The sequence below is a fragment of the Nanorana parkeri genome, unplaced genomic scaffold (assembly GCF_000935625.1).
Source record: "Nanorana parkeri isolate BGI_ZX_2015 unplaced genomic scaffold, ASM93562v1 scaffold425, whole genome shotgun sequence".
Classification (NCBI taxonomy): domain Eukaryota; kingdom Metazoa; phylum Chordata; class Amphibia; order Anura; family Dicroglossidae; genus Nanorana; species Nanorana parkeri.
This window is the reverse complement of record NW_017306693.1, coordinates 394,635-418,206: the sequence shown is the minus strand read 5'-3', so window position 1 is coordinate 418,206 and position 23,572 is coordinate 394,635. Positions and strand designations below refer to the sequence as shown.

General features: G+C 44.0%; 1 protein-coding gene across 1 annotated transcript in view; it reads left to right on the top strand.

Annotated features, from left to right (window-relative positions):
* TAF1B (TATA-box binding protein associated factor, RNA polymerase I subunit B) overlaps positions 1-23,572 on the top strand; it is a 109,796-nt gene that overhangs the window by 70,482 nt on the left and 15,742 nt on the right. The window contains exons 12-17 of the mRNA XM_018559989.1: positions 1,625-1,665; positions 6,917-7,245; positions 7,320-7,665; positions 9,403-9,496; positions 10,265-10,335; positions 14,431-14,644. Of these exons, the coding sequence (XP_018415491.1) occupies positions 1,625-1,665; positions 6,917-7,245; positions 7,320-7,665; positions 9,403-9,496; positions 10,265-10,335; positions 14,431-14,644 (1,095 nt within the window). The remainder of the gene's footprint in view (positions 1-1,624; positions 1,666-6,916; positions 7,246-7,319; positions 7,666-9,402; positions 9,497-10,264; positions 10,336-14,430; positions 14,645-23,572) is intronic.

Genomic DNA, 23,572 nt, shown 5'->3' with positions numbered 1-23,572 from the left:
AGTAAGGGGTACTTGTACCCCCACCCATTCACAAAAGGGTTGAAGAAAGTCCAGAGTTTTGATAAAATCCTTTTATTTGGAAAAAAAACAAAAAACCCCAAAAAATGGATCCACCGACGTAATCCATGGTCAATCGACGATGACTAAATAAAAAATAATTTGACATTTAAAAACCTGTCCGCTCCCCCCGACTAATGGCATTTTGACAGATGCCGGCAAAACCTACACAATTGGGCGGAGCTAGCAGTGACAGCTAGCTCCGCCCAATTTGTGTAGTTTGCTGACATCTGATAGGCGAGCCATGATTGGGCAGGGTCATCATGACTTTGCCCAATCAGGGCTCTAATTCAATACTGAGCCATGATTGGGTGAAGTCATGCACCTTACCTGTGGTCAGGTGCAAGACTTGAACCAATTAGAGCTTCGGAAGGCATTTTGCGTTATGGAACGTCTGCGGTCGAACAAACCGCGAACGTCCCATAAAGTTCGGCATTCGGCGAACGCTCGAACGGCCGATGTTCGAATCGAACACTCGGACCATCCCTAGTATCTACTAGCTATTTTCTTTCAGTTGATTCAAAGCAAGTAGCAACCATACAGCCTACATGTCTGTGAAGGTTCTCATTTATCCAATATCCAATTTACCTGTGGGAGGATTAGGAAGGATTTTTTTCTGGTATAGGAAATTAATTCACACTATTATACATTTTTTTTTTTTCACTTTATAATTTTATTTGTTTTTGGTTTAACATGGTCTTTTTTTTGTGTAACTTGACTAACTATGGTTGATGTTAGCCACCCACTGATTACTGGTATTCCTTTAGGGCTTGTTCACACCATGTCCAGATCATGTTCAGGGCCCATTCACACCATGTCCGGATCAGATGTGGTACGTTAAATTTTTTTTTTTTTGCCGTATCGGGCAGCTCCCGGGAAGGACAGGTGCTGTGTGTGATTAGTACGCAGCCCCTGTCCTTCTCTATGGGCGTACATGGCCATACGCTGCCCTACGCTCACCTTAACTGCAGGTCCGTGTGGGTGTCCTGGCTCGGACACAGTCAGGGTCCACCCTGTCAGCGTATGAGTACGCTCACCCGCACGGACATGCAGGATGGGTGAGCGTAGGGCGGCGCATGGCCATGTACGCCCATAGAGAAGGACAGGGGCTGCGTACTAATCACACGCAGCACCTTTCCTTCCCGGGAGCTGCCAGATACGGCCGCACACACAGCACTTAGCTCTATGTGCCGGCCTTTTTCTCGTGTGAATGAGGGCTAAGGGCCTCTTCACACCAATAACGGTGCGCTCCAGAGCGGCAGCTGTAGAGCATGCAGCAGTTTTTGCGTTTGCAGTGGACCGGAACGCAGGCAATGTTTTGCCACACGCCCAAAAGCGCGGGGGGCGTGGCTGCGGTGCGATTGACTTCAATGCACCGCCACACCCCCTCCCGCCCCAGAACGAAAGGGGACGTTTTGTGAGCGGTTGCTGTGCGTTCCACCAGCTGCCGCTCTGGAACGTACCGCAATTGGTGTGAATGGGCCCTACAGTAGACGTGATATCCTCATGTTTGTTTCACTTTTCCATGATCCATAAAAATTCATAATACATTGTCATTGTTTTACAGGCAGATCTCAGAAATTGCTAAAAATAGAAATGAAGCTGAAGGTAAGGTGTGTGTGCGTGTTATATGACATTTACAGGCTAATTTTGTAGATGGGAGGTAGAGAAATGAGGGGGTGTTACCCACAATATCCAATCACATTCCAGCTGTCATTGTGCATGAGTGCTTGCTGTAGGCAATACCATCCCAATTATGTTATGGTCTGTTTTGACTAATCACTGCGGTGATTCAATCATATGGGAAACGCACTATTTTTTTCAAGAATAATTCTGGGCACATTAAAAATTAACCCTTGCAGTGTGGGGGGGACGCTGCTTGTTTTAGTCTAGGGTCTGAAATAAAAAAAAGATATACTTACCTGATCCTCTGTCCCACCGGACTGCTAGACCGATCCCCACAGCCTCTTCTACCCTGGGCTCCGGGGGTTTAGGGACCCATGACGTCATCACGTCCATTCACTTGCATTGGACGTGAGGACACCAAGTCACATTCCACTGACAGTGTGGAGGAGGAGAGAGGTGAGCAGTCACCACCACGGGACCGAGGATCAGGTGAGTATATCTTCTTTATTGTAGACCAAAATGAACACTTAACCCTTGTAGTGTGGGGATAGCCGCACTGCAAATGTTAATCTTGAAAGGTTAATGTTTAATATATGCCTTCTTTAAGGCTAAATGTACCTACCAAAGTTTTAAAGCATCATTGATCTTTCCTACGGTCCCTTTCACACCATTGGGCTGCGGTAACACGCGGTAAAGCACTAACTGTGTTGCTGAAAATGCTGCATGCACCTTTTTTGGTGTGTTAGGCAGCATGTTGAAATGAATGGACTGCCTTAGACACCTTTAACACCGGGGCGGTTCCGCTGACATGAACGATCCCATGCATTGCTATGGGGACCGTTCATGTGACCACACGATCCGAACCGCCCCCCTCCCGAACTGCTCCCTGCACTATTTTTGCCACGCTGATCATTGCAGTTTCCATACAGGTTTCAATGGAACCACACTGATCAGTGCGGTTTCCATACAGGTTTCAATGGAACCACGCTGATCAGTGCGGTTTTGGGCGTTTTTAATTTAATTTCAGCGCTGAAATGCAATTAAAAACTCCCAAAATCTCCCATGCGAGATCAGCGTGGTAACCGCGCTGATCCGCACCCGCCCTGGTGTGAACGGGCTCTTAATGCAACACATGTTAACTTGCTTGTGCCAATGCAGCAAACAGTGTGCACTGGCCCTAACTCAGAACTGCTACAATTGCTTGGTACCGTTCAGGTATTCTGTTGTAAAGCCGACAGTCGGCTCTACAAGTTTAAACGGAGTCCCGGCGGCAAAAGTCACCGGGAGTCTGTTTAAACAGCCCCGATGCTGGCGACGTACACTGTACGTCGTCAGTCACGAAGGGGTTAAATAGAAAAGTGACACCAACCAAACATCAATCGGAGCTGGGAGTTCTCCCATTTATTTATGCAGCATGATAATTCCCGGAATCTTTACTTTTAGGGGTTTCTTCTTTCATTTGTCAGACGCATCAGAATTTAGGAGGGTTGAAGCAATACTTATACCACCGTTGTGTTGGTATCGACAATGGTATCATTTTCTGATCTCAGTATGGCACATCATTGCATGGATTCAGCCTGCTGATCTCATCAGTATTCCACTAAATGAGCAGCTTATGGGAAATCCTCCAGGATGTTGAAATCAAATTTACTTTAAGTGGAACTATAGCTTTCAAATGAAACATTGCTGGCAGGCAGGCTTTTTGTTGTTGTTGCAGAAAGTGTTTACCTGCCTGCTAGCAGTGTTTCTTCTGGATTGACACTGAGCTGCACATGGGCAGCGTATATTCTCTGCATGCCTTGCTGCAAGGATAAGTAAACTCCTGTTTGCATGCGCAGGTTGCATTATCACAGGCTGGCCAGTGTAGATGGCCAAAACGCCGAACCTGGAAAAAGACCAGGTGATGGAAGTACCAGCAAGGGAGCTTGCATCGCTGAGGGGGGGAGGCATATATAGCGCTGTTTAGTTGCACTTTAACTCATTTAAGAGCATGTAACAACCACACAGACAGTTATGTTACAGTGGAAGCCTTCTTACATGGCTGAAGTATACACAGTGACCTAAACTCAAAAGGTTAAGACTTTCTATCTTATAGGGAAAAATGCTAATCGTGCCTAAAAAATCTACCTTTGTCTTGAATTCCCCCTGGAAAATAGCAGTTTACTATGTACTCCTGTCCATTGTGCCTCATAGCTGTACATCTACAGTGTGAAATATTTGTAAAAAATAAGTCAAGGCAACTGGACTTGCTGTATTTTTCTTGAAGATGTTTCACTGGTCATCCATTCAGCTTTCTCAAGTCAGAATGATTTGTGCAAAAAACTATCTGGGAATAGATATGGTGAATGTTGCTCCAATCCACATAATCTGTTAGTCACTACCTAGTGTTGATTGTATTTGCATAATTGGAGCCTAAGAGGTGTTATTAACCTGCCCAGAGAGAGCTGTTACAACAGCATTGTATTGTGACTAACAGATTATGTGGATTGGAGCAATATTCGCCATATTTATTCCCAGAGAATTTTTTGTACAAGTCATTCTGAATTGAGAAAGCCGGTTGGATGACCAGTGAAACGTCTTCAAGAAAAATACAGCAAGTCCAGTTGCCTCGACTTATTTTTTACAGATATACCAGGACCTGGATGAATGAGAACCTTCACAGACATACAGTGTGAGATCATCTAAGGCAGCTGTCGCCAACCTTTCAGACCTCATGGACCACTAAATTCATAATTTTAAATCCTGAGGACCACTAATATGACTTTTTAAAATATATACACACACACACCACACACACACACACCATACACACACACACACACACACACACACCCTGTTTCCCCGAAAATAAGACCTACCCCGAATGTAAGACCTAGTTTGGTGGTAGCATGTGAGGGGGAACTTGAAGAGCAGGAGAGATGGTATCAGCCTGCAGGGACATACTGTATTAGGGGATGACCGGGGACTCCCTCCGGCCGGCGCAGTGACAGGGAGCACTCCAGTACCATACTTCACCAACTGCTGTATGTAATAGGTACTGTAATGTGTACCGTACTTTACCGCGCTGTCCACTGTCTGATGTCCGCACTGCTGGTACAGCTGTCCGGTACTGTGACAGGCGGAGTGATACCAGATAACTTTAGATTGTTGTACATTTTGTTGCACATTAAAAAAAAAAAGACATTCCCCTGAAAATAAGACCTAGTGTTTTTGTGGGGCAAAAAAAATATAAGACAGTGTCTTATATGCGGGGAAACACGGTATGTGTGTGTGTGTGTGTGTGTGTAATATGTAATACACACACATTTATATATGAGGAAACAAATATGAGAATATATATATATATATATACACATACATAGGTGCGGGTGTGCCTGCAAGAGTGGCAGTGCTGGTGGAGGGAGGGAGCGGTACCGCCCTCCCCAGGCCAGTGATTGATAATATTAATTGTTTACCCCCCTATCGAATCTGCCACTGGCCCTGCCGACTGCGCCCGGGGGAAACACCCCCCCTAACTTTAGCAGTGCCTCCCCATCCCCCACACTATTACCTGGCTTCTCCCCACTTTTTCTATGTCCCACAGCCTGCTCACTCTGGGTACTGACGAGATGCCCCGCCTCCTGCAGAGCCCGCACTGTACTGAGAGCTGCGCATTCCTTGTGACAGCCGCTGCTTGAGGCAGCCCCGGAGCCCCCGTGCCGCTTTAATGACGGCCCAGCCTGCACGGCACCAGGGGGGCCCGGGCCCACCAAAATTTTCTCGCGGACCACCGGTTGGCGACCGCTGATCTAAGGCACTGTGCCTCTAGATCTGGAGTGAGATTTGGTGGTCACTACGGTGCTGACCACTGGTGAAATGTTGCAATGCAGTGATTTCCTTCATTCATTCTTTGAATCTGTGTTTTCTGCCCTCCTCTTGCTGCTTCTTGAATATTCCTCCACAGTCATCAGATCACAGGTCATCAGGGGAAGCAAAACCCTGCCGCTACCAAAATGCCTCTGCCACACAAAAAGACAAAGTGCAGAACAAGGCATGGTATGTCAGTAATGGGAAAATGATCAACTGCTGTGAGCCTATAAACAATACTAATGTCTAGACCTTTGTCCTCTGCTTGTCTCTATTTGAGCACAGCTTCCACGGTCCAAGTCCCCTTTAAATACTGGCTTGCCCACCCCTGTTCTGGCAATGTGATGAAGTGGCTCACAGCCTAAATCTGTGTGATAATTAAAATAACAAAATTCATGCATGGTGAAACAATGTAACCAAATAATATGTGTGAAAGGTGCAGCTATGTAAAAAGATACTAGACACAATAGTTACATGTAAACAAAGCACTGTACCATGAATAATATTGAAATTAACTCCTTCAATGCATATGACGACATTGTGCACAGGAGCCAAGACATTGTACACCGGAGCTACACCACAATGAGGGATCAGGGAAAGGTATTCAAGAAATACATGTTGCAGGACATACATTTTATATAAAATAAATATATGGTAAGAACATTGTTTAACAGTAATTGTACCTTCGGCAGTGTCACATGACCTTTTCCAAACTCAGTCTACATAGCCACAGATATTCAGCCTCCTATGTTTTGCAATACAATGGTGAGCCCAACCAGTGCTCAATGCTAAGTAGTATAAGGAGTAAAGAAGTCACAACGTTTTGTTGGGCAATTCACTGGAAAAATCTGAATGGTATAAATGTTGTAGCTTCTGAACACAGAAATACATGGCCTTCCATCAGTTGTTGGGCTCCAGTTGGTGTAATTTCTAAGTATAAGAATTGGAGGTGCACCGAAATGGAAATTTTCAAAACCAAAATAAAAACAATTGTCAGGCCGAAACCGAAAATGTTTTTTATTTTTTTCAATGTGTTTATTTTTTATACATTTTTTATTTTTATTAAATATTTTTATTTTTTACTTTTAGGGGCTTCGGGGAAATATTAGGGGTCTAAACAGACCCCTGATATTTCCCTTTTTTAAAATAGAAAAAGAGATTGAGGACACAAAGTCCTTTTTATCTCTTTTTCTGCAGCCCCTGTTATGAATGAACAGGAATCCCCCTTACTGAGTGTTCCTGTTCATTCATGGTTGTGGTGATAGTAAACACACAATCTTCTAAAGTTATGAATGAACAGGAAGTGATGTAGGTCACTTCCCATGGGGGCGTGGCCTAGACATGGAGCCGTGAGGACACGTTTTGGGAGAGCTCTATAATATGGCAGCCTCCATAGTCGCGGCCCTGAAAAAGGAACTGCACGACCTCACTCACCGTATCACTGAGGTGGACGACCGAGTCACTTCAGTGGAGACGGCCACCACCGCCCTATCAGCTAGAATGGAAGCACTGGAAGAGGATGCCAGGCTGACTAACTCCTGCCTGCTATCCATGCACCTCCGTCTGGACGATTCCGAAAACCGGAATCGCAGAAACAACCTCCGCCTGCGCGGCATCCCAGAGGCTACAACGGGCATTCACCTCAGGGACACTGTGGCAGCCATTCTGAACACCCTACTGGGTAAACCCCACGATGCGGCCTTAGAGCTGGACCGGGTCCACAGGGTCACTGGCGCACGCCCTCCGCGCCCAGACATGTTCTTTGCAGAGTGCACTTTTTTGCTGTGAAGGAGGAAATTATTAGACAGGCCTGGCGACAGGGCCCCTCTGACTTCGATGGAGCCACCGTTCGTATCATGCCGGATCTCTCCCGTCATACCCTACGTATGCGACGCCTGGTACGTCCCCTGTTGGACCTCATCCGCTCTGCCTCAGCCACATATCGCTGGGGACACCCGTTCCACCTCATAGTCCGGCGAGACGATTCTACGTTCCAGCTGCATTCACCTGACCAACTACCGGCCTTGTTCCGCTTTCTGAATGTGGACTCTGTGGATGTCCCTAATTGGCTGGAGTTTCCTGATGAATCCTCGGAGACGGCGCCTCTTCCCCCGCGGACCCCCCGCCGAGCCAGGAGTGGGCCCCGGCCCTCCAGAAGGGATCTGATGCCGCATACCCCGGCGAGCCACGAACTTTGAATTCACCCTGGTATCCTTCCTTGACCTGACTTTGTGGCCATGTGCCTCGGCTCCTGCTCTGTTCTGCTTTACTTGTTTATCCTTTTATGCCATGTTTAGAATGTCGTACAGCAGGATCAGCTCCCACTACCTCTGCTGTGGCTGTTTGGTGTCGGGGGTAGAGATGGCTGCTCCTTCCTCCCCTCCCCCCCAGCCGTGGCCGTTGGCGGCCCCTGGAGGGGATAGGACGCTAGGACCTCCACCTGATCACCATACCTACCGGGTCTCACTACTCTCCCTCGGTTCCCCGGATACTGACCGGTTGGTGTGGTTGGTCTCTCGCTGACGCCCGGTCGCCCTCCCCTGGGCCACGGGGTGGATATGCCTCCCTCTTGTCCCCCCTGGGGGCAGGGGTGGGATGCCCGCCCCATCTTTGCCCCTCTGATTCAGAAGATCAAACAGGACCTTTTGTCCTGGCACTCACTTTCACTCTCCTGGTTCGGCCGCTGCAATGCTCTCAAGATGACTATCCTACCCAAAGTCCTCTACTTATTTCAGGCGCTTCCGATTCGTATCCCACCTCTTTTATTCCGCCTTCTGCGTCAAATGTTCACAGCCTTTTTGTGGTCCTACGCCCCTCCTCGAATTCGATATTGTGTCACCACCCTCCCCAAAAACAAAGGAGGTATCATGCTGTCACAGGAGGCTGATTGAGCGGTGTAGAGAGGAAAGCCCAGCCTCCTGTGACAGCGCGGGCTGTCTCCGCCCACACACCGCTCTGCCAGACTGTAATAGGAGTCTGAGCGATGTGGGAGGAGAGACGCCAGCCACTCTCAGCGCTCTCCTCCCGCAGCGCTGGGCCGGCTGTCACAGTGTCTCTCTTCCCCACTGGGACACAGAGCAGCGCCCAGCGGTGGGGAGCAAATACACGGATGCGCCGCTGTATCGGCAGAAAAATGGCACTTTCGGCATTTAGCCAAAAGTGCCATTTTCGGCGGCCGATATATCAGTCCCTAGTAAGAATTGCAGCGATCTTATACCATGGCTGAGCTACTGATATCACTGCGGTAAATAATTTCTTGCATTCAGCCAGTGAGGTCTCATCAAAGCAGGGATGGGGCATCAGTAAGATTCCATAGAAGGAACCTTATTGGAATACAAGCAGGGAGACTTTGAAATGCTGACAGCCAATTGTAAGTTAATAAGTCTCTCCAAGTAATATTTGGTCTGTTAAGTAATGGTAATTGCCCACAAATCAGTGTTGTTTTAGCAGAGGCTTGGACTAAAATCTCAGAGTACAGTTGTGTCTTCTACACTACCCTGCCCAAAATCTTCCTCGTCCTAAAGGCTTCATTCACAGTGTCCCAGAAAGTTCATGTACGGTGATGGATTACAATGAGGCAGTTGGGTTTGCAGCTTCAGTCTTATGCCTGTGAAGGTCCCGACAATTTGTAGTTAATTCCAGTCATACGTTCTGTATGTGTGGTCATACTGAACTTATACCTGAAAGAAATATTGGAGGTGCCTTTTGGTTGGTTTTACCCCCCAAAACTTTCTTTATATCCTAAGATGAGAGAAATAAGGATGGATCCCTGTGCTGACATAGTCTCCATTGTTTTTTGACTAGCTATTCTGTCTTTTGTAGAGGTCCTTACTTTGCTCTGAATACCTATATGTCTTCTTATTTTAATGTCAGGGTCCCAACCAGTGTTTGAATTCAGTAAGTGGTATGAAACAATGAGGACATGTATGGAAGAAACTCAGCAGAAACAGAATGAGCAACGGGCCAGGTAGTTATGTTTTCATCTCTGGTGTACCTGGCATCTTTATCTACTACTAAAATGCTTGTTGATTGTGCTTCTTGATTTGCATCATTTCCTGACCCTTAAAATGACAAACTCAGGAGTAAAATCTTAAAAATGCATTCAAGTACCTTTTAAGTATTAACAGAAATGTATCTTATTTGTGTATCGCGCGGCTGTAGATCCTTCAGTCATCTCTGAATTGGTGCTGACACTGTCCTTCCTTCTGGAGGGTGGCTACTTTTGTTCCCCATGGCACCTGTGTGTGTTGTAAGGTAGTCACCGCTCCAAGCTCACTCCTGTGATGGACTACAATCTCAAAACCAATTAGTAAACAAAAAATAAGATTGTAGTCCATCACAGGAGTGAGCTTGGAGCGGTGACTACCTTACAACACACACAGGTGCCATGGGGAACAAAAGTAGCCACCTTCCAGAAAGGAGGACAGTGTCCGCACCATTTCAGAGATGATTTGAGGATCTACAGCCGAGTGATATACAAATAAGATATATTTTTGTTAATAGTTAAGTTACTTGAATGTATTTTTAAGATTGACCTCCTAAGTTTAGTGTCACTTTAATGTCAAATTCCACCTTTTTTTTTCCTGGCAGATATCTGCCCATCTATAAACAGCTTTGTGAAGCTGAATGACTGACTGTTTTTTCTCTCCTTAGATATTTCTTTCATTCACACCATGACCTTGATTTTTGTGCCTTTCTGTTTGTCTTCTTGATCTGTTTCTTTTTCTGCTTGCAGATTCTCTTGGAGAAGTGAGAGAGTTGTTGAATATGACCGAAAAATGAAATCTAAAATTGCGAAAAAAAAACGTGAGCATGTTTAGAGTTATAAATGTGGAATTCATGACATCTCTAGGTTTGCTGGTTTTTAAAGGGCATATATGGAAATAGAACATTGACGTGTGTCTGGAATAAGACTCTTATAAAGTTAAGCATCCGAACAAACGTTCGTAAGAGAGATCTTTCTTTACCACCCGATAATGTTGATTGAAATTTTATTTGATATTAACATCCCGAACAAACACTACAATCACTTTTAGAATTTTGTTCGTTCAAGAAGAATTTTCCATCGCGCACCTTCGAGTTTTTTCATCACTATGGTTGAAATCGATCATCAATTTTAGATTGTAAGTCCTCACAGACAGGGCCCTCCTTACCATCTTGTCTTGAATTGTATTGTGATTGTAATGTCTTCCTTATATTGTAAAGCGCTGCGCAAACTGTTGGCGCTATATATAAATCTTGTATAATAATAATAATAATAATAATAATTCAACCAAATCAATGAATAGAAAGTAGAACAAAAGATCTTCCGTACGAACGTTCTTTCCAAAATCTAAGGCCAGTTTTAGTCATGGTTAAAAACAATCCCCTACTGGTGAATTATACACAATTTTAAATTTCATACAATTATCTTTTTTAGATCTGGTTTTATTCTCAAAGGTTTTGCTCATTTTTATACCAAAAGAAACAACAACAAAAAAGAGACATTATTGTCACGCAGGACACATTGGTCAATACAAAAGAGATAAAGTAGCAAAGTATAGAAGAACATAGATACAACAGTCAGCAAGTTGGCGTAGTTACAGGAACCATACGATGTACATAACAGAGGAGCCACAAACACGCAGGGGGTGCACAGGGCCTTCTCTAGATTAGGTATTAGACACATAATATCTAGTCAACAAGACCAGATTTTGTCAAATCTATGGGTCGCACTTCAAAGAAGATGGGTACGCTTTTCAAAGGAGAGAAATGTATTTAGTTCCGCTCCTACAATAATTTCATACAATTTTGTCAGAAAAATTTTAGCAAATGTAATTGCAGAGCTTTACCGGCTTCTGTTCTGAATAAACTGCTGGTTTCATACCATGATCTTTCTCCAACTAATAGCATGATCCACCTCCATTACTGCTCAGTAGTCTCACTGTTGTAATAGGAAAACTTCCTCATTTGTATCCTTGTATCCCTAAAGAAAAGGCATCTAGCCGAAATAAATTAAACTCTTGCAAGGGATGCCTCTAATTTAAAGCTGAACTCCAGGCAGATATAAAAGTCACAAATTAATGCAGCTCTCTATTCATTAATAGGTTTGAAGGCTGATTTATTAGCCTCTATTTGTGGGAGAAGTCTCTTTTCTCAGACACTGTCAGGGTTATTCACAAAAGGGTGAAGTGTTTCGAGAAGGCAAGAGAAGTGAACAATCTAGGACAACATTGCTGATTTGGGAAAATTCTCCAATTCAACTCACTTTCCAGTTCAGCTATGTTGTCCTAGATTGTTCACCTGTTCTCCTGCCTTCTCCAAACTCTTCACCCTTTTGTGAATAACCCTGTATATCTTCCTCCCCTATTCCTAAACTTACCTGTAGACGATTATTTTCCTGCATACCCTCCCTCCCTTCCGTTTTTTTTCTATCATTTACCCACAGAGTATGTCCCCTTATTGGCATACTGTCCATGCAGACCATGGTACACTTCAGGTCAGTATTTCATATACTGAGATACTACAATTTATTCAGGTTACATAGACTCTGAACACAAATTATTATTGAAAAAGAGAACTCCAGGAAAAAATGTTATTAACTCTTGCAATGGGGCTACCCCCACACTGCAAGGGTTAAGTGCTCTTTATACTCATCAGACCATCTGAGCCGGCTCCCTTCTTCTGTGACCACTGAAGTGTGTCTCCTCCCCGCTGCACAGATGGTTTGCTCCTTGGCGTCCTTACATCTTTACATAGTCTATGCACAGTGTATTGAGTGTGATGACACCAGGATCCTTAGACCACTGCAGCAGAGTGGAAGAGACATTGGTCTAAGTACAAGCCAACTCAGATGGTCTGGTGAGTATAACAGTTGCAATGATCCTCGCATCTATAATCAGTCTATAGATCATGATGACACCAGGATCCTTAGAGCGCTACAGCAGAGGGGGAGAGACATTGGTCTAAGTACAAGCCGGCTCAGATGGTCTGGCGAGTATAACAGATGCAATGCTCCTCGGTGTCCTCCCATCTATACTCAGTCTATGCACAGTGTATAGAGTGTGATGACACCAGGATCCTTAGACCGCTGCAGCAGAGGGGGAGAGACGTTCTAGACGCTGGTCTAAAAAGAAGCCGGCTCAGATGGTCTGGTGAGTATAACTTTTGTTATTTAGCACCTAGACACAAACAAGCACTTAAACCTTGCAGTGCTGGGGTAGCCCCACTGCAAGGGTTAATACTTTTTTTTCTTGGAGTTCTTCTTTTATAATTTAGAGAAAAATCGGATCTTCTACAGGGTAATTTATGGTTGTCTGGGTGGATGTGTAAATCTCAGAACCGAAAGGACAGAAATACAAATCCTTTACAAGGTAAAACTATTTCCATGCATGTATTCCATCTGTGTGTTTTATCACTTTATCCCTTGAGTTTTGTTTTAAAGTTTAGGCACCTTAAATAGACCCTGTCAACAACTTGAGAAAAATGTAGTGAAAAGAAAAATCAAGCGTTCCAAATGCTTACCTACAGCGTTTTTGCTTTCCATAAATTACTTTTTTTTTTTCTATTGATTTGCAATGCGCTTCTCACCTTGCTAGCAAATCTGACCACTTCAAAAGAGTCAATTCTCACAGCCCCTCCCTACTTGCATATCATAGCCTTTTCCTCTTCTGGGAGTGTCTAATTACTGGTTGTGCTGACCCAGCTACTCTGCCCCTCTCTTTACCTCCTACATTACATTTTCTGTAGCTGCTGGGGAGGAGTAAAGGGGAATACTGTAGAGTGGTACTTGAGTGACAGGTCTGAGTCCGCTGGGGCTGCTGACATCACACCCAAAGATGGCAGCACCAACAGCAGCCTTGGGGCGTTTGGATGTCTACATAAGGGAGGTGTCTACAGGTAAATAACATGCATCAAATATGTTAAATGCATATATAATCTTATGGTAGGGCTTTTGTTAAAACGAATGGTCTGGAGATGGGGGTCTTCTTAAGGTCTTTAGACAACCCAGGAACCCTGAAACTCAGGCACCTTATTATGCATATGTGCACAATGACCTGTTGATCCTGCCAGAAATCTTGTCGGCCAATAACCTCCTGTACTTTCTGCCTGTGCTGCACTTTTTCAATTCGATTTGTTCCCATCAATCTATGAGGACTACAGGTCTCATTATTAATGAATAAGAAGAGATTGGGAGGTGTTTGCAATCCAAATCATGAAAGCAGCCTAGGGTGACATACACTATAGTGAGTGTCACCCTAGCACAGGAAATGTGTTTACTGGCAGCATCAACAGGTAAATATAAAGGGATAAAAGCCTCTGTAAATGCTCATTGACCAGTAACCTGCCATAGGAATGTTAGTTTCATTGTTAATTTGGAATGACTATAGATTTACCATATCTAATGTTGCCAGGTGGATTAAGTCTAAGTAAGGCAGAATGGCCATATGGATCTGCAAAGCTATAGATATAAATTGATCTAATGTTGCCTTGTGAGTGAAGCCTAAGTAAGGCAGAATGGCCATATGGATCTGCAAAGCTATAGATATAAATTGATCTAATGTTGCCTTGTGAATGAAGCCTAAGTAAGGCAGAATGGCCATATGGAGCTGCAAAGCTATAGATATAAATTGATCCATAGCATGTAACTTACCCTCTTTCTTGTTCTACTTTCATTTGTTTTAACCTATGTCAGTGTGAGAGCTTTGGCACTTCTGTATTGTTAAAGAAAATAACATCCAGTAAGCTTGTATTGCCCTTTAATAGACAGAACTTTATTCTTCATATTGTTTTTACCTGCTTGGCATACAGATAATTGTTCACACATCCTGACTCTCCATCTGGAACGCACAGATAACTACGAACCTGTAACGATTAGCCCAGGTTCTCATGAATGCCATCTTTTGTTTTGTGTCCGCACAGAAATTACAAAGAACCTGATGAAGCAGTTCAGCAGGCTGGCTGGCACTACACCTGATGCTGGGAATCCAGGCCCATCGACTTTCTTGTTTAACTGGGAAGAGCCAAAAGCAGGCATGATCTCTTTTCACGGACACAGCCTGGAGGGAATTACGCGACCTGGCGGCGGCCTGAGGCCGTGTTACATGTTCAGCTGCCTGAAAAAATGCACCAACCGGTAAGCTTTTTTTTTTTTGCTTTTTTTTTTTTTACAATGTTTATTAATTACTATAATTACCTAAAATATGCTGAAGCACAACATCATTCACAGTGCATGTGAGGATAGTTGTTTAGCACTGGCTAGACTGGTCATCACTACCATTTAAAAATAGCCTGGTAACCTGTGGAACTAGAAATCTTAGCAGTATATGGAATGCATGGTAAAATGCAAGAAACTGACAGACATAGAATTTTTTTTTCTTAATTGTAGATTACAGCACACAGGGTCAGAGTCTCAGACCATAGGTTATGCAGCAGCCTTCTGTGATTGGACACTGGGAAACAAAGCTGTAAGGATCGCTCTAATATAACCCCTCCCACTCTCAGCAAGCCTTAGCTTTTTTGCTAGTGTCCTGTGAGCGGATGTCTACTTTTCTTTCTCATTTTTTTTTTTTTTCCATCGAGACTCTTCTAGCAAGATTCCGAGCTGCTACATAGCCACTGGGGCTTCCCCTTTGCAGCTTTTTTTGATCTGATGGCTCCTTGGCTAAGCCTTGGGGGACTGTAGCCAGGAAGATGTGGAGCTGGCCTTTTAAGTTGCTATGGGCACTGGGTGCTGTGTTAGGCGCTCACCTTGGCATGTAGTGCAATGCTTTGTTAGCCACAGGGTGTTTCTACAGGTCCAGGGCCATGGTCCAGCTGCCAGTGGAACCCTGTCCCTGAAGACCCCTTAGGGGTTATTCCTCTGTGGTATGTCAGGGTTTATGCCATTTAAATGAGAACCCAGGGTGCTGTTACTGCTCAGGTCCCGATGCAACCAGCGACGAGAGAGACTGGTACTTGCATCGCATTTGACATTTCTCCTTTTCTGCCTGTATACTCTGACCGTAGACTGCTTCACCTCAGGTAGACTCACTGCACATGCGAGCGCCATCTTCATTGTACATGTGTGCAATGAGCTGCATAACCCTTTCTGCTTGGCTGTAGCGGTTGCAAATACTACTTATGGGTTATCTTTCACTGCACATAGTGGATCATAGGCACAAAGGGAAGTGTCAGCAGACCTTGCCAGCCCATGCTCCACTAACAGCTCAGGGGGAGTCTGCAATCTCTAAGGGTCCTGGTTCTGTTAGTCCTGATCATAGTCCCCAGTCTAAGTCACTAGTCTCCACTTTGGATGCTTCTGGTGAACCCACCTCTTGCTGTTTGCCTAGAGGAGTTTTCAGCCACCATATGTTAACCACTTGCTGACCAAGTGTTTACAAATCCTTCCTGTCCAGGCCATTTTTCAGTATTCAGCACTGCGGTACTTTGACTGACATTTATTCCGTCATGCAACGCTGTACTGAAATTAATTTTATAAATTTTTTTGGGGAGTTTTCTTTTGGTGGTATTTAATCACCACTTAAAAAAAGTTTTTTTTAACATTGTTATAAAACATTTATTATCAAGACAATTTTTTTGTAAAATTGCTCGCACCCACAAAATGACAAAAAACTACAATACCCAAAATTTTACCGCTCATCAGTTTAGTGTTGATTTTTTTTTTTCCTATTTTTTTTGTTTCACTTAACTTTTTATTGCTATCACATAGGGGGCTAAGAAACCCCCCCCCCCCTATGTGATAGCAAAGGGATATGACAGGTCCTCTTTATGGAGACATCAGGGGTCTCCAAGAACCCTAATGTCACCTAGGACCCACCAAGAAGCTAATGAAGCAGAGATCACACACGGACCGGCAGCTTATACAAGCGACACACAGACCAGCAGCTTATACAAGCGACACACGGACCGGCAGCTTATACAAGTGCTCTGTCGCCTCTATAGCTGGCAGATCACTTGTATGTTAACAGGCATCGCTGCCTGTTTTTTAAATTTAGGCAGTTTGCCCCGCGCGAGTGGGCGGTCCTGGCGTGACGTTTAAACACGCCAGCTCAGATCTAGGGAACTCCCAACCTAGCCCTTAACCCCCAAAGTGGGCCTTTTAACACTTATCTTTCTTTCCCAACACTAAAGTTTTACACGCTAAGCCTAAAACAAACAAAACAAAACCTTGATAAGTGCAGAAAAAAAACTGTTGATCCTGCCAAAACTCTTGTCAGCTGATATCTTCCTGTGCTGCACTCTTTTGGTTATATTGTTTCAATCAATCTATGAGGATTACGGAGCCCCTCTTTTCTATGCTATGGAGAAGAGTAGATAGGTAGGTGTTTGTAGTCTAATTCAGGAGAGCAGCCTAGAGTTACAGTGTCACTTCTCTATAAATACAGTATAGTGAGTAAGCATTGTCACTCTAGGACAGGAAATGTGTTACTGGAAGGATCACCAAGTAAAAATAAAGGGGGGAAAAACCCTATTTTGTGGCATTATCACTTGTAATTAAAATTGATTTTTATTTGGATTACATGTAATGGATCTTCACAAAATGGTGAAGTGAAATCAAGAAAATAACTATAAATCAAGAAAAAAAATGATACTAAAAACCGGAAAAGCTGTGCGTGCATATGTATTCACCCCCTTTACTATGAAGCCCCTACATAAGATCTGGTGCAACCAATTACCTTCAGAAGTCACATTATTAGTTAAATAAAGACCACCTGTGCGCAATCTAAGCGTCACATGGTCTAAGTATATATACACCTGATGTGAAAGGACCCAGAGTCTGCAACACCACTGGGCAACGTGCACCACCATTCAAACGACACCATGAAGACCAAGGAGCTCTCCAAACAGGTCAGGGAGGACAAAGTTGTGAAGAAGTACAAATGAGGGTTGGGTTATAATTTTTTTTTTAAAAAAGCCGAAACGCTAAACTTCCCACGGAGCACCATTAAATCCATAATTAAGAAATGGAAAGAATATGGAACCACAACAAATCTGCTAAGAGAGGGCCGCCCAACAAAACTCAGACCAAGCAAGGAGGGCATTAATCAGAGAGGCAACAAAGAGACCAAAGATAACTCTGAGGGAGCTGCAAAGCTTCACAGTTGAGATTGGAGTATCTGTCCATAGGACCACTTTAAGCCATGCATTCCTCAGAGCAGGCCTTTATGGCCATTGCTTCCAGAAAAAAAAATACGAGGACACGTGTGGGAGACTCCCCAAACATATGGAGGAAGGCACTCTAGTCAGATGAGACTAAATTGGAGCTTTTTGGCCTTCCAGGAAAACGCTATGTCTGGCGCAAACATAAGACCCCTCATTACCCCAAGAACACCATCAGTGAACAGTGAAGTATGGTGGTGGCAGCATCATGCTATGGGGATGTTTTTCATCGGCAGGGACTGGCAAACTGGTTAGAATTGAAGGAATGATGGATGGCACTAAATACAGGGAAACTCTTGAGAGAAACCTATTTCACTTTGCCAGAGATTTAAGACTGGAAAGGAGGTTCACCTTCCAGGAGGACAATGACTCTAAGCATATAGCTAAATCAACACTTAAGTGGTTTAAGGGGAAACCATTTAAATGTTTTGGAATGGCCTAGTCAAAGCCCAGACCTCAATCCAATTGAGAATCTATGGTATAACTTAAAGATTACACCAGCAAAACACATCCAACTTGAAGGAGCTGGAGCAGTTTTGCCTTAAGAATGGGAAAAAATCCCAGTGGCTAGATGTGCCATGCTTATAGAGACGTACCCCAATAGACTTGCAGCTGTAATGGTGCAAAAGGTGGCTCTACAAAGTATTCAAAGTATTGACTTTGGGGGTGGGCACGCTCAAATTTTCTGTGTTTTTTGTCTTTATTTCTTGTTTGTATAACAATAAAAAATATTTTGCATCTTCAAAGTGGTAGGCATGTTGTGTAAATCAAATGATAAAAATCCATTTTAAATCCAGGTGGTAATGCAAGGAAATAGGAAAAATATCAAGGGGGGTGAATACATTTGCAAGCCACTGTACTGTATATCTAAGGACTAATCCGCTGCAATAGATGCACTTTATGCTTAGCCCTAATCCTGAGGAGCCAGTCTACACCAAAAGCATGCAAGATTCCAGTGCGGGAACAAACTGATTGGGATTTCCATGTCTCTCACCTAATATCATAAATTTGGAAGTTCATTTTTTGGGGGGCTTGTTTTGGAAATAAAGAGCATACATTAATTTAAGAGAGCAAAACTATACTATGTTTTAACGTCATTGTTTTCGAGTTTGATTACCAAGCAACAAATATGCTGTATTGTATCTGCTTCAGTACAGAAGAGTATGTGTACCTTAAAGTGCAACTAAAGGCTCCTGTATGACAGTCTAAACAAGAATGAAATCCAGTTCCTATGTAATGTAAAAGCCTTGTAACGTAAACCAAAAACTTCCTTTACTTTCTCAGAGAGCCAGATCCTCCTATATTTGTGTCTCACAGGCTCTCCCTCCCAGATTTCTGCAGCTCAAAGTAGGAGGGTTTCAGCAAAAGAGGCGGCACTATCAATCCAGAAAGCAGTGAGCAGGACTAGGTATGGCCAGGAGCTCAGTGACATGTTCAAGACTTTTGAATCAGGGTTGAGAGTGCCGATAGCCATGCGATATGTTTTTATCCCTCTGTAGTGCAAGCAGCCTATAGGATAGTGGCAACTCTGCTCTGAATTCAGGAGCAGTGCAGCATTGTTGCCACACCATCATAGGAAACTGCATTGGCAGGCTCAATAGTTGCATGTGGTACTTTGCAGGAGGACTAATAGAAAACCGTAAGTGCAGGTGCACTCATAATTAACAAAGAACTCTGGGCAAACAAAAACATACTCTTGCAGTGGGGTTATGCCAGCTCTGCAAGGTTTAGTTGCTTATTTTGTCTCAAATAAAGCTGTATTACTGATCTGAATCTTGGTCCCAATGCCACCCTCTGGGTGTTAGACCCGTCCCTACAGCCTCTTCTCCCCTGTACCCCGGTGGTTTATCCACTTGCGGTCCGCCCGCAAGTATAGCCTTCCAATCGCTTGTATGTGCTGCCCTGCACTGTGCGCTCCCCCCATCTTGTATCACCACCCCCTAACCTTCTGTCCCGGGCTCCGCTGTCCCCTCTGCGGGCTTGGGACCAGCTTGGGCAGCTGTCAGCAGGAAGGCGGGAGGGAGAACAGCATCTTCCTCCTTGCTGATCTCTTCTCCGACGTCTGAATGTGGAAGTGATGTGTATTAGTGTATTACATCATTTCCGTATTCAGCTGTCATTTCTCTGGCTGCTATAGGCAGAGAAGAAGCTGGTGAACCAGATCTGTGCTTCATCAGTTTCTTTGGGGTCCCAAGGTGACATTAGGGTTTTTTTCAGAGACCCCAATGTCTCCCTGAAGAGGACCTGTCGGTGTGCTATCACATAGGGGAATGTTAGTCTGTGTGATAGCAATAACATTAAGTGTAGAAAAAAAAGTCACATATAAAAAGAATGTAAAAAAACCCCCCCAAAATGTTTAAGACCCCCATGTTTACGCACATATAAACGTAAATACGCGTCTTGTGCGCCAACGCGTGAAAAAACCAATTGCGCTGCACATGTTACATATCGCCACAAATGTCAGAGTGTGAGCAATAATTTTAGGGGCGGTAATCACCGATAACACTAAACTGATGAGCGCTAAAAGCTTTTAAAGCGTGGCCTATGGCCAATTTTGGGTATTGGTAACCAAAATAGTTGCGCTAGGATATATGGCAAAAATAAAAATTAATTAAATTAAGACTAAAAGACCAAACCTATCACAAGCATCACATAATTTAAGGATTAAACATAGCACGCATCACAAAACCAAGCGCAGCACACCGGTTTACAATTTTGTGTATTGTAGTTTTTTGCAGTTTCGCGGGCATGTGCAATTTTAAGCCTTGACATGTTTGGTGTCTATTTACCCGACGTGACCCCGCCTTTTATATTTAACGGAAAAATTGGGTATCAATAAATGTTTCCTAATTTAATATAGGGGAAACCGTTTTCTTTACATTTTTAGTAATTTTTCCTTAATATAGTAAAAAATGAATACTGAAAAATGGCCTGGACAGGAAGGGGGGTGTAAACACCTGGTCAGCAAGTGGTTAAGGACCGCTGATGTCATCACACCTTATTCAGGTCCATTGACCTACATTAGTTATGAGGATGCCGAGAGACATTCCATAGCCTGAGCGGAGGGAGATAGAGAGGTGAGCACTGACCGCCACAGGACCGAGAATCAAGTGAGTATGTATATCTGCTTTATTTGAGCCCCCCTAGACAACATGATCACTTAACCCTTGCGGTGCTGGTGTAGCCTTACTGCAAAGGTAAGTATTTTCTTTACTTTCAGTTTTTTAACTGCTGCAGTTCATACTTGCTTTTCATGAGAAGCCATACTTCTTGAGAACATCATACATAAGCGCAATTAAAGGGATGACGGGTTACAGTACATTTTCTGGTGAGGTATTTGCTTTGCATCAATTATCAGCACAAGCTATAGTACTGTAGCACGAACCCCGAAGGAGCCGCTGGATGCCCGGCTCATCTCTGGTCTGTCTAGGGTATGATCTTCAGTTGCCCCATTAGCATTACCCGCCCTTCTTCTAATACCCACGGACTGATGTCCACTCCAGTAGTATGATGCTGAATAACTTTTATTGAACATCTGCACTGGGGAGAGAGGGTATAGGGATTCTAAACTTCCAGGTTGTAACTGACATAGACTCCAGACTCACCAGACCCGGTTGGCATATCAGTGTAGATCCACGTGGGAGACAGCGGATAGCAACTGAAGTAGCAGATGAGTAAAGATGAATACAGATCCTCCAATAGGAGGGACACCGGCCATGCTCCTGAAGTCCTTAGGTTCCAGGATATTTCATGAGCCATCATTGGTCCTGGGTCTCTTCCTCTGACAGCAACACAGGCCTCCTCCATGTTGGAGGCCTCAGGGAAACATTTCCCTCACACCAGCCTATGCCCACCCGCAGGCCTCGGTCCTAGCCTGGGGGGCAGGCTGAACAGCATCCAGCCCTAGTCCACGGCTGGTCCCGGCTAGTCTGCCCACATGGCAAATCCCTCCAGTATATGTACCCTATCCCAGCATGCACCACTGGTTGAGTGAAACCCAGTGATTGGCTGTTGTACAGTACATACACTACAGTGCCTCTCATTGGCTGTCCCACTCCGCCCAGGGGGGTACAGGCATTGCCAGACACCTGGGATTAACCAGATAACTGCCACTATAATCCAACCAGGCTGGATTCAGCCCTGGCTATCACTAAATGACTAGTAGCCACATCACAGAAGGTGATGGCGGCTACAGTATCAAACTGCATGGGTACAGAGGGCCTTGGTCTCCTTTTGTAGTCCCCCCAGGGGGTCTCCCTGTCTGGGACAGTGCCAAAGAGTGTCTTTGAGGTCTGCCATTACTTACATGTACCTGCTTATGTATAGAAACTCTTATATCATATCTAGCCCCCATGTGACCCCAAGCAGCACAGTAGTTGCAAGAAAAGTAGGAACTATGATTGGTTTTATGAACACCCCGCTCTTGTATTACAACCGTCCCTAGTATTGTTTACATGCAGTGTATTATTACCAGGTGAGAGCACATTCACTGCTATTGTCCCCATTTAATTCACCATTTCTAGAAAGATATCCATATACTCCTTAATGTTCTCAATAAAAGTCGACTGGCTTGCTGGGGAGAACTTTTAACTGTTTATTGTATTAAAGTCCAAGTCATTCTGTTAGCTTTCAAGGGGCATGATTTTCTCCCTTCTTCACACGAAAACACCCCAGTGGGGTGGGTTACATTACAGTGAGAGCCATATGTAATGAGTGAGTTGAATTGACGGATTAAACCATTCTTTACAATGCAGGCCTCTTGGTCCCGCGTTACAATAGAAGGCCAGTCTCTGTTACAGGTTTCAGATTAATTTTCATCTTCAAGACACATTCACAAAGGAAAAGTTTGTGCTGTGAAAAATGGGTAGCTAAGTTCTGAAAGATAAACAGTCACGGTTCCAGCCTGGGCTACACATGGTCGCCAAGACAAATAAGGAAAATGGAACGGTATTCGTATTCCAGGTTTTTTTTTTTTTTTTCTTCTGCTGTGTGTCAGTTATGATTATAATAAACACATACAGGGCTCCTATGTTCCCCTGTTAACAAAAGCTGTTGTGTTCAGGCACCTGTTTTGATTTCCTGTCCTTTCCACGCCTATTCCAGTTGGATTTCCAGGTAAGCTCAGTGTCAGGTGTATAAGGATTTAGGCGGAGGCTTGCAGTACACGGGAACATTTTGCCTTTGTTAATTGTTTGTCATAGACCCATGGATGAAAAAAAATGACATGAAATGAAAATGAAGATTTTTTTTTTTCCTTCAAGGCAGCAACCATATGTTTTTATCTTCTACCATTGTGATAGAAATGTTTCAGCATCTCAGTTTCTGATCTGTAAAACCAAGTTTAATTGGAAGTGGAACTAAAGCCAAACCTGTTTTAGTTCTGCATAGAGTATGGAAGAATTAGAGCCGACGATAGATTTGTATTGTTCTGTGTCACAACAATGGAGATCTCCCCTCACTTCCTGTTCTTGTGTAAGGTTTTTACCAGGACAAAAAGTGGCACAAAAATAAAAACAGGCTCTAATCCTACTGTAAAAGCTGGTCCTGCTGACACAGACAAAATCCCACCAGTGTGTGGCCCTGTTATTAAAGGAGAACTATGGGGTCAGTGTTTTTCCCCATAGTTCTCCTTAGGGTAACGGGAGGACACAAACTAGCGTCCTCCCGTTACCCTAAGCTCAGTATACCGCGAGCTACAGCTCGCGGTATACTATTGTCTCATTGTCACAGGTCGGCTAGAACTATGAGGTGAGTGGAAATCACTCATCTCATAGTTCTCCTTTTAACTTCTTTTTTTGCCCCACAGCAATTTATGCTGAACTCTGCCCTCTGTGTCAACTGTACTAAAAAAAAAACCAAAAAAACATATTCAGTAGCTTATTATGTCTTCTATCTTTGCCTT